The sequence below is a fragment of the Euprymna scolopes genome, chromosome 30, assembly GCF_053919585.1.
Source record: "Euprymna scolopes isolate OS-2025 chromosome 30, ASM5391958v1, whole genome shotgun sequence".
NCBI classification, from domain to species: Eukaryota; Metazoa; Mollusca; class Cephalopoda; order Sepiida; family Sepiolidae; genus Euprymna; species Euprymna scolopes.
This window is the reverse complement of record NC_136511.1, coordinates 17,332,735-17,344,990: the sequence shown is the minus strand read 5'-3', so window position 1 is coordinate 17,344,990 and position 12,256 is coordinate 17,332,735. Positions and strand designations below refer to the sequence as shown.

General features: G+C 38.5%; 1 protein-coding gene across 1 annotated transcript in view; it reads right to left on the bottom strand.

Moving 5' to 3' along the window:
- Positions 1 to 362: 362 nt before the first annotated feature.
- LOC145254676 (dynein beta chain, ciliary-like) overlaps positions 363 to 12,256 on the bottom strand; it is a 249,325-nt gene continuing 237,431 nt past the window's right edge. Inside the window, exons 57-58 of the mRNA XM_080113323.1 lie at positions 8,167 to 8,355; positions 363 to 1,000 (exon numbers count right to left, since the gene is read on the bottom strand). Coding sequence (XP_079969449.1) covers positions 383 to 1,000; positions 8,167 to 8,355 — 807 coding nt within the window. The 3' untranslated portion in view covers positions 363 to 382. The remainder of the gene's footprint in view (positions 1,001 to 8,166; positions 8,356 to 12,256) is intronic.

Sequence of the window (12,256 nt, the reverse complement as noted above, 5' to 3'; positions counted from 1 at the left end):
ATATATTATAATTATAATATAAAATTATAATATAAAGTTATGATATAAACATGTTACATGTGGCTTCCTCTATTTTTTTAATTTTTATTTCTATAGTTCTGGGCAACACTGGCAGCCTTGCTGGTTATAATTTTAACAGATTTAATCCTTTTATTAGTTCATAATCCCTCATTCTAAATTCTGAAATTTTTTCTTCTTCTTACAATCGCCCCCCAACCCCCAACTACTATATTTGGAGGAGCAGGATTTAGCCGAGCATACTGATCTACTAAGTTTAAAACAATTATTTAAATATAACAGTTTCAAATATTGATTGATGCATTAACGATTATGTAAAAACAAATACAAAGTATATATGTATGTGTGTGTGTGTGAAAGGTGGTTACACCTGTAACAATAGGGCTACTCCGCCAAGAACCCATTTACTTGGTTTTTCTTTAGATTTGAGATTAAAAGTCCACACAAAAGTGGGTCCTCGCTGTTTGGTCTTGTAGACGGGACATTCGTAGATATTTTTCGTATCATGTCGGTCAACCGGAATGGCTTTGATGAAAATCACCGGCATGACGGGAGTGAGATCTTTGAGTCTCGACTCTGCAATCATTCCGCTTTGCATATCCCAGCGAGCCCCTTCCATAAAGAGGCCATGAACGTAGGCTCCCTCCCGTGGTGGGCCTGCCATGTCATCCCTTGTCTTCTTGGTGACGTCACACTGAAGGCACATCTTGTCAAGTGGCCATTCGCTTTTTCGTGCCATTTGCTGCATAATGGCTGTGAGGAAGGACTGGGGGTTGAAGAAACCTGCCAGCCACACGGCCGCGGGCAATTGGAAATCGCCCACCCAACTCTCTAGTTCCTTCACACGTTGCAGCAAATCTGCATACCATGCGGTCAGGTTGTACAGAGAAGGGTATGCACGTTTCGCCCAGTTCGCTGGTAATTGGTCGAAGAAAAGGCAGTTGCTCAAATCTTCCATGTCGGAGGTGATCGTCAATTCACCCTGGATAAAAATGAAAAACAAAACTATCAGATAAAAATATATACAACAATTCTTTTTATTCTTTATTTAAAAAATGAATTGCAAATCTGAAAAATACAAAAAAATGGTTATACGCATTATTTGGATTCATCGGACTACTGTTCCCATCTTCATTGTCATTTTCACAACGTTTCGGTCGATGTAACCTCCGATCTTCTTCAGGTGTATCTTGTCAAACTCAGGAATGCTTCAGTCAAACTCGGGAATTTGGACAAAATTTCGAATGGAATCATTTATTTACTTCAATAGGGGTAGCATGTTCTTGTTCCATCAGCCATGACTGAATAGAAGTCCTAAGTAATTCGCAAGTATCTGTGGTGCAGTGGTAAGAGTATTTGGAAAAATCACTTGCAAAAGTAATATTCTTCTGAAGGTTTAAGGTTCAATTCTCAGTGTGGGCGACCAAAAAATACAATTACGAATTACTCAGGATCTACATACATCTACTGTTTTATTTATATAGATAAAAGGACAACTTCTCTTTTCATTTTTGAAGAACTTGGGTTGGCAATTCAAAAAAATCTTTCCAATAATGATTCTTCAAAGACCTGTAGTTTAAGAGTTTATTGGTTAAATATTTGCACACAGACAGACAGACACACATGCATCTACTGTTTTGTATATATATAGATAATCGACAAAGTTTCAGCAATATAACACTCATCAGGAATTGAATAAGTTTTTTTTTTTCTTCGTTCTTTCTCGTGGTTATTACATTTTGCTGATGACCAATAATCAAATGTGTTTTAAGTTTATCTAATTTCTAAAAAAAAATCAATTTTTGTAATTTTCCGATTCATACAATCATTGCCGATAATAAAAACACACACAGCTGGTTGTAAAAATATTTTTATTTCAAAAGATAACTTTTCTGTTTCCGAATCCAGTTTGACAAGTTAATGGCGTGCATGACATGGGATTGTCGTAGTGTGAAGAAGAATGTGTTGCTAGCACCCTCTCATGTTGCGTTCTCTCGACTCTGCTCTCTATCTCTTTCTTTTTTTTTTTTTTTTTTTTTACAAAGGTATCACCACATTATCAAGGCCCAGAGGCCACTCAAGGATAAGGGTTAAAGAGTGTACAGTAGAAATTGGTCAATATAGTAATCATTAGTAATGAAAATTTGGTAAATTTAATAACTTATATGGAACGGCTCATCAAGAACTTATTTACTTTAGACTTGAACACAACCATATTGTAGTCAGCCGGAAAGCAGGAAAACGGAAGACAATTCCATAGGCGTGCAGTTCTAAGAAAGAAGCTTTGTTCATGGAATCTACGTTTAGGTTTAGGCACAGATAAAGAGTGGGGGAAATTATTGATAGTGTTTACAGCTAGACGAGTGTTTCTTGTGAAAGTTTGGCGAGGGGGGACCATAGATTGAAGCTCAGTTGAACACTTTCCATGAAAATAACGATACATCAGAGACAAACTCGCAACATCTCTTCTGTGAGATAGAGGTTGCAAGGAGGAGAAAAGGACATCTCCTACGAGGCTACGAAGTCTATTTTGAACTCTATCAAGGCAGGACAAGTCCTTTCTAGCAGCTCCTGCCCAGATGTGGCAACAGTATTCCATCCTTGGACGTACCTGGCTCTTATATAGGTAGAGAATAGCATCAGCAGTGAGATATCTACTGGATCGATAGAAAGATCCCACCATTTTTCCAGTGGCCTTGGCAACAGATTTGATATACGTGTTCCATTTAAGATCAGGAGTAATGGTCAAGCCCAGAAGCTTGTCAAAACTTGAGGCCTCCTGAAGACGAGAGCCATTCATTTCACTTGATGACAAATGTGAATTAGAATGTTGATGATGTAAAGAGAGAAGCTTGGTTTTAGATGCATTAAAAGTAACCAGCCACTCCTTTCCCCATTGTACTACGTGCTCAAGATCAGAGGAGAGAGAATTGGAGAGAACTTGGTCGTTTACTGTCTTAGATGTGGTACCATAAATGGTAGTGTCGTCAGCATAAATGTCTACAGATGATGTAAGGATATGATTTGGAAGATCATTAATGTAGATCAGGAAAAGAGTTGGGCCCAGGATGGATCCCTGAGGGACACCGGCATTAATACTGTGAGCTTCTGATTTTTGCCCCTCAACTACTACTCTTATGAACCTATCAGAAAGAAATGATTTAATAATTGAGAAGACTTTTCCAGCTATACCATAGCTAGCAATCTTATGAAGTAAACCTTTATGCCATACCCTATCAAAGGCTTTGATATGTCAAGAGCAATTGCCCTAGAAAGATTGCCACCGTCGAGAGATTTGCTAATCCTATGCGATATAACTGTAAGGACATCTGCTGTAGATCTAGCAGAACGGAAACCATATTGAGTGTCACTAAGAAGGTTATTTTTGTTGAGATGTTTGATTACTTCTGTATTTAACACAGATTCTAGCAACTTACTCATGACGCACAAGAGACTTATTGGCCTGTACTGAGAGGGGGATGAGCGATCACCTGAATTCTTCTGTATATCTTTTTATTTGGCCCAGATGACGTCAACAGTGATAGGATTCAAATTTTTTAAGAACAGGTTCTAAGAAAATGTTAAGTAGAATAAAGAATCTACTATAATGTAGTTATGAATAGGGGTTTACGTAATTTTAACAACTGGTTCGCTGAACTCATATTTTAAGCACCAGTTCGCATGAACTGGTACAAACTGGTACAAACTGGCTGAATCCCATCACTGGACGTCAACAGTCCAACATGTATGGTTTAAAAAATGTGGTCAAACTCGCTGACCAGGGATTTTATGTCCTAGAATTTGACCCTCCTTTGATGTCATCTCTCAGGCCTTGCATCCAGATTTGTGACTAACTTTTGCTTGCCGTCACTTCCCGGAGATCTGCATTATCCAACATGGTGTCACCAGAAAAATAAAGTCTGTGTGATCTCACAACGGTGATATTTTCGAATGTTCGAATCAGGATTAAATCACGCGACTGCAGGAAATGAATTAGTGGATTATTTTAAAGCGCTGTTTCAATTTGAATCAAAATCTATGATTTTAGAAAGCCAGCACAACGCAGAATGAAAATTTCAATGTTATGTGACCAGTGGTTTAAGAGTTTATCAGTTAAATATTTACATATATGTCACCAAATATCTTCTGCATGTTTTAATATCCGAATTGCAGTTTGTTTAACACGTTGCGTGCATTTACTTTCTGACACATCTCAAAATCAGGTTCTTGTCGAGAATTTCACAGATATTAAAAAAAAAAAAAATTTTTTACATAGGAATCAGACCTTATCAAGGCCTGGAGGCCACTCGAGGGTAAAGGTTATTGAGTGTATAGTAGTCAATGGGATAATATTACAATCGTTAGTCATGGAAATTTGGTAAATTGGATTACTTAAGGGAACGGTTCATCAAGAATTTGCTTACATTGGACTTGAAGACTATCAAATTGTAGTCAGCTGGAAAACAGGCAAGCAGAAAAAGAGTCCCACAGGCAAAGAGGTTGCAGGGAAGAGAAACTTAATCAAGCATCTTTATTATAAGTGTAGAACACCAGGCCTTGCACACTCATAAAACGCACATAAAATATATTTTAATTCATGAAGATTTTGTATATAATTATCACAGAGTTAATTCGCTATTGAATATTATATTGTACCTGATATATAGTACTGCCTTTAAAAAGTTTAAAAAGAAAAAGAAAAAAATGACTTGGCTGCCATCAGCTGGAATCAAAACCAAAACATTTAGCACTCCAGCTATGTTCCCTACTATTTGAGATTTGAGATAGATTTCAAATTAAATCACTTCAAGCTACCATTAAATTTGTGCATGTGCAAAATTAATAGAAGTATGCCAGCAAGTTGAAACAAACATTTTGCATTTCAACTTGCAGATATATTTCTGTATGCGTTATTAATTCATCCAAACAAAGATTTTACTCGTTATAAACCATCCTTGGTGTATGATTACTATGTCCTGTTAATTTCAGTGTTGTTATGTGACTAGTAGTTTAAGAGTTTATCGGTTAAATATTTACACACAGGCATGCATACTTCTACTATTTTATTTATAAGGATAATGTGGAAATAATAAGAAAAAAATAAATCATTTGGGAGTTCATCAACGTCTCGTCTTCATTTAGAAGACTTCCTCAGATTTATTGATTTGAAGAAGTAAAGAAAATTATGCCGTGAAAAATGTTTTTGTTTAAAAAAAAAAAACGTTGTGTAACTAAACTAAAATAACGAAATTCGAAATTTTTATTAATAAATGGTCTGTGCGTAATTGTCATATTAAAGTAATGAAGATATCCAAAAATTATGAAAAACGATAGGATAGGAAAAAATTATTAAAGAAAAGATTTTTTGGCGAAAATTAGTGAAAATAAAATGTGTGGCTAAACAAAAAAAACAAACAAAAAAACAACTCACACACCGGAAAGTTCCAAGGGGAAGTAAATGGTGTGTGACTATTACCTTTAGGAAGCTAGTACGAAACAGATTTTTTTTTTTTTTTCAGATAAAAAATTTATTTGTTTATACTCAACTAAATTTCGTTAACCGGAAATAGAATAAGTTTTTTTTTTTGTTTTTTTTTTTACATTCTTCCTTGTTGCATGGAATCACTAGAAAAGTAAAGTTTGTATGTTAAAAATGTCACCGCTGAAGCAACATATGGACTTTAGTAATTGTCTGTATTTTTGAAATGAGGTGTTTTCATTGATTGAGATTGTCGAACTGACTTCCTCATCTTGATTGCTATCGTCACAACGTTTCGGCCGTTCTGCCCTCCGGCCTTCATCAGGTGTTTTGTATTGAACTGGGGAACCGTTTGTTAGGAGTCTCGAACCCAACCCTTTATTATTATTACGGGGGTACCGTGTTCGGACTCCAGCTAGGCTCTGGGACATAATTGCTGATTCTCTGTTTTTAATGTTACTTTTTTACTGCCTTTGTTCAGTGACATATGGCCGAGTGGTCCTAGACGTTGTATCAAAGTTTACAGTTACCCAAAGGCGCTGAGTTCAATCCTGAACAAAGGCAGTAAAAAAAGTAACATTCAAAACAGAGAATCAGCAACTATGTCCCAGAGCCGAGCTGGAGTCCGAACACGGTACCCCGTAATAATAATAAAGGGTTGGGTTCGAGACTCCTAACAAACGGTTCCCCAGTTCGATACAAAACACCTAATGAAGGCCGGAGGGCAAAACGGCCGAAACGTTGGCACGATAACAACCAAGATGAGGAAGTCAGTCCGACAATCTCAATCAATCAATATGGACTTTACTTTTCTGATGACAGACACCATGCCAAGAAGAAGAATGAAAAATAGTTGCTATAAACAAATAAAATGTTTATTAAAGCAAAAAAAAACAAAAAAAAAACGCGTACATAGTGGAAAAAAATCACTAAAAAAAAACTACCAGAAAGAAATATATGCGAGGTGTCTTCAATAAATTTATAGACTTTTTTTGTGTGTGCACTTTACACTTTACACACATGAAATTCTAGTCTCCTTCAAAGTAAACTCCTTCGGCTGCAATGCACTTATTGTACCATTCTAAAAACTTCTGGAAATCCTCTTGTGTAAGTGTGTCAATGACTCTCGCCGCAGCCTCTTTTATCTCCTCAATTGTCTCATAATGACAGCTTCTAAGGTTTTCCTTGAGTTTAGGGAATAACCAAAAGTCACAGGGAGCAAGGTGTGGACTATGGGGAGAGTGAGGAACTGTCTTGATGCCCATCTTAATCAAATAGTCTGTGACAAGGATGGAGCACCCTTGGGACAAACTTTGTGCAAATCTTCCGAATCTTCAGTTCTTCATGAATAATTGTGTATACAGTTCTCACACTGACATCAAACTGTGCTCTTATTGTTTCTATAGACACACGACGATTCTTATTCATGAAATTCTTTATTTGGCCAATCAACTCTGGTGTTTTGACTTCCCTACTCTTCCCACACGTCTCATCATCCCTCACAGACGCCCTGCCTTCCTTGAATCTCTTATGCCACTCAAAAACTGATGCTCGATTCATGCAAACTCATCCAAAAGCTGTTCATACGTTTCTGAGACATTTTTCCAAGTTTAAAACAGTTTAAGCGACAACCACATATGTTTTTTTTTTTAGAATTATTTGCAAGTCGTTCTTCTAAAGTGTCCTCACGTCCAAATTGCATTTTTGAAATTCACCAGCTGTGACAATCAGGCTTTAGTTGGATGTATTCCAATTCCTGCTGTAGCTGTTCATTTGAATGTGAAATCATAAAAATTAGTCAGTCATCTCATAAGATGTAAAGTAATAACATACTGAATTTTCAAGAGTTTACGACAATTTAAAATGCCTGGACAAAAAAGTCTGGAAACTTATTTAAGGTACCACGTACAACAAATTATTTTATAGCAAGAGGACATGCTCATTTCAAAATTGAATGGTAAATGTGAATAATACAGTTTAGGTGCTTATTCAGAATTCTCCCAATAATAAAAAACTAGAATAAAGAAAAATCTGCATGATGTACATACTTGTGATGGAAAAAAATTATCGTACACCAAAAATTGCATCATTTTTTTTCTTTTACAAGGGAGTCATCACTTATCAAGGCCCGAAGGCTACTCGGGGATAACGGTTAATAAATGTAATGTGGTAGTATAGTAATCATTAGTTGGGTACAATTTGATTATTCAAGGGGACGTTTCAACAAGAACTTGTTTTCATTAGACTTGAAGGCTACCATATCATAGTCAGCCAGAAAGCAGGCCAATAGTACTGTGTTCTACAGGTGGGCAGTTCGAGGAAAGAAGCTGTGTTCGTGGAATCATTAACCAAATAGTTTTATTTTTAAATAAGAAAATCAAAATTAAACAGCAACAATATCGCAATGCCATTTGGAAAACAAGGAAGATAATTTCAAATAATTCAAACTTACGAGGTTTTAGAAAGCTATTCTTAACATGGGAAAGAGGGAACATTGGAAAAACTCAAATTCGCTTATAACAATTTTCTTTATAAGAATACTTACTTGATCAAGTTTCATGATTTTTGGAATATGAAATTTTTGTTTTGTCACGGTGCATACATATTCTTCTTTATTCTTGTTTTTTAATATAAGGGAAATACTGGAGAAGCACCATTTCATGGTTTACCTTTAATCCAAGGTCTAACTCTTTGAGAGTTCTTCTGATTTCCGAAGTGAGGATGTTCATTCGTTCACATTCTTGAAACGCGACAACCACATACGGTGTTCGTTCTTCCATCGGCACCTTCGCCATAATCTCAGTCATAATGAATTCCTCAGGCAATTTCTCCAAGATTTCATCCAAAATTGACTTCACCTGAAACAAACAATTTTAGAAAAAGAGTTTGCATTACCTATTACAACGTGGAACAATAAAAGTGTCACCCTAAAGAAAACAATATTACAGCTTTATTTTTTAAACTTTTATTGAAAAAATCAATTCAAGTAACTTGATTATGTGGTAGAGCTGACATCTATTCAATGTTGCCACCTTCAGCCTCAATCACCGCCTTGATACGGGTCTGGAACTAGGAGCATAACTTTTCTACAAGCACCAGCGGGAGCTCGGTGAATACTCAATGGATGGAGGCGATCAGGCAGCCTTTAGTGTTGTGGGAGGTCATGTTGGTGATGTTTTCGATGTATGACCAAACGAAGTAGTTCAGCGAGTTCTGATCGGGGAAGGATGGGGGCCAGTGAGAGAAGGGTCCAAAGTCATACCACTCCTTCTGAAGCCAAGCATTGGTCTCTTTGGACTTGTGGGTCGGCGCTGAGTCCTGTCCAGGGTATAGCAGCGGCCACCTGATTGTACCAGGGAATCACCACACCCACACTCTTCAGCACATCAAGGTACACTTTGGTGTTGACTTTCAGACCGACTTATAAGATGTGAGGTGGCATGATGTGGCCCTCTCACTTGAAACCACACCAAAGACCATATCCATGGACGGAAACTTTGTTGAGCTGTGTCCTCAAGCGTTGAACCGTCTGGATTTGCATTTTGAGGGTGCTGGCAATGGTCCTGTTGTCATAACTTGGATCGGTCGAGAGCATGAGTTGTACAGCAGTGCATCTCCAATCTTGTTCGTTGAACACTGTGTCACTTTCAAACATGATAGGAAACATATATGGCAGTGATGGCTGAGAATGCAGTTAGGAGATTCGAAGTTCCTATCCGTCACGGTTACCACCTGACGAAGGCCAGAGGAATAGTTGGCCGAAACGTTGTGAATAAAGAAAAACCAATAAAAAGATTAAAAAAAAAACAATAACTAATAAAGATGAGAATAATAGTCCGAAATAAAAATAAATTAATGATAGGAAACTCCAATCGCTCTTGGGATTTGTACACAACTAGCAAACTAGTAGATGGTCTACAAAAAAAAAAAAGAAAAGAAAACCGGTTTCCTGACTAGGATATTGAACACTGTTCTCCCATCCCTATTCCCAATTTTTTTCTTTCCCTCAGAAACTGAGCAAATTGGGTTTGCTTGCATGCCACTTGTGCTCACTTGGCTAGTCTGGATCGATCTTGTCTGAGAGGTCGAGATTGACAGTTTGTCTGGCTGCTGTTTCCAACTGATAGTACAGGAGGATTAACTCTTTGGTAGCACTTAGTTGTATAATATCAGCCCGTAGGGAACTCCACAGAGATCTAGTGAAGGGGGCTGCTGCCGACCCGCTATGCGCGCGTTTGGGTTGGCAGCAGAGTGAGATCCGCTCCGCGTGGAGCTGGGCGCCAGATTCGAGTCATCTGAACAATTCAGAGTTCTCTCTGACCTGGCAATTGGCCTGAAATGTACTTCAACTCAACAACATACAATGCAGTTCCGGGTTTTTGGAGTCGTCTGATTGTCCCCATTGTGGGACAATAGCCGTAGAAACGACTGATCATGCTTTCTTCGATTGCCGCGAACTCCGCCGGTACTGGTCGTATGTCAGCGAGGTGACGGCTCGCATCGATACTGAGCATCCTCGCCCAATTACCATATCCAATATCATGGACAATGTGAGGCCACCGTGGGACCGGGAAAGACAAATGATCTACGCTACGATCCTGACCGTAGCGAGAATGGTGATTTGGACGTCGCGTCTACAAGGTTGCCGGGGGGGGGGTGTTGTCTTTTTCTGATTAGGATCTGATCGCTTTCTTTAAACACCAACTACGGGTGAAGATCAGATGTGATAGAAGAAGGCTGCATTGCGCGGCATTTGACAGAAGATGGATACATGTAGCAAGTCTGTGTGTATGAAGAGGAGCCAAATTTGAATACGTGTTCCCTGCCTAGGTGTGGAACACGCAGTTCCGTAAAGTAAAATTAAACAAGTAGCCTCACAGCTAACTGAGTGTGTGTTCCATCCCTCCCCGATTAGGAAGCCTCCAAGATCCCCACCTCCTCCTTCTTGCAATTTTTGTTTTCACCTCCTCCTCTAAATTTCACCCATCTTGGAGAGAAAGAAATACAAACTAACCCTCATTCCTTACTCACAAAATTTTCTTTTCTCCAGTCACCCCCATCTAGAGAGCATCCCTACTTAGAGACTGGCCCGCAGAAGCAAAGTTCCTTTTACAAACCTAGCAGTCTATCAACTAGACAGGGTTGGGAGGGTCCTACTAATCACTCTCCCCCCCCCGCCCTCGACACAAATGAATTATTGTACCATTTTTATTGTTATCTTTTTTTGTTTTTACACGTCAATAAAAAATGTTTTAAAAATTGGGAGTTAAGTAGGACGTCCCCCAGTATGAAAGGGTGAATGCTGTATTATGGTGAAAGAAGATACTAGCGGGGAGAAACTTTTGATTTTGTTTAGTTCTGGAGTGACAAGGATGACCAACGACCCCCACAATCCCCCCTTTTGAGTTGGCCATGTGCCTAAGTTTTTTGTTCATTGTTGATTTTCAATGTATTTTTAACATGAATAAAGGATTTAATATCTCAAAGTGTAGTATCTGTTCCGGCAGATACTGCAAAAGCAAAGACCATATGTGGGGGAATCTCCACATATAAGACCTTGGTCATTGTAGGGGCAACCTTTCATACCAATTGTTACTATCCAGCTCCCCTACTCCCCGGAGAGTTAGTCTCCATTTCCCCTTCACTCCTCACATTAAAAATCGGCCTTGTGCCTAATTTGCTCGGTGGGGGAGCAAATAAATACCCTTTTCTTGGTCTTTTGGCAAAGATCAAAGTGTAGTATCTGTTCTTACTACATGCTGTACTTCTGTTTGTAACTTTGTGATATAAAGTGGGGGATCACTTTTCTGCATTAATTTAATGTAAAATGATCACCCACTTTACAACCAGTCAGTCTCAAAGCCATTCAATTCATTCTCCAGATCATTCAAGTTGTTTTTGAAGGATTCCAGTTATTTTTTAAGCATTCAATTCATCCTTAAGTTCATTAAAGTCATTCTAAGTCATTTACTTTTTATTTATTTAAGTCATTTCAGCCCATTTTCGATAATTTTAGTTTAAGAATTTTGTGTCAATCCTACATTCACGCATTCATGAATTACATGAGAGCACGCAACTAAATGCTATCGGCCTTGTTGTATTAGAAAGGACGCACACCACAGGAGACTTTTGATGAAATGAAAGAAACTTATGGTGATAATGCCCCATTATATAACCTTGTAAAACGCTGGTATCGTGAATTCAAACATGGCTGGAAGTCTGTGGAAACAGCTCCCAGACCTGGTCGTCCCCCCTTCTGCCATTGATGAGGCATCTGTCCATCAAGTTGAGGCTGCCATTTTGGAAGATCGGCGCATTACTATTCGCCAAATAGCCCAAGATGTCAAGATTAGTACAGGGTCTGTTGAAACTATCATTCATGACCATTTGCATCTGCATAAGGTGTCTGCCAGATGGATTACCAGGTTGCTCACACCATTCCAGAAGCGAGAACGCGTCAAGTGCTCGAGGATGAATTTGGAGATGTGTCAAGAAGATGAGTCAAAGTTTTTCAAAAGACTGATTACATAGGATGAAACCTGGGTCCATCACTATGATCCAGAGACCAAATCGCAGTCAATGCAATGGAAGCACTTGACTCACCACCTCCAAAGAAGGCAAGGATGCAGCCCTTCGCTGGCAAGGTCATGATCACAGTCTTCTGGGACCAGGATGGAGTAGTGATGACAGATTTCCTGGCAAAGGGTACCACAATTACAGGAGCCTATTATGCTTCACTTTTGAGGAAATTAAGGGAAG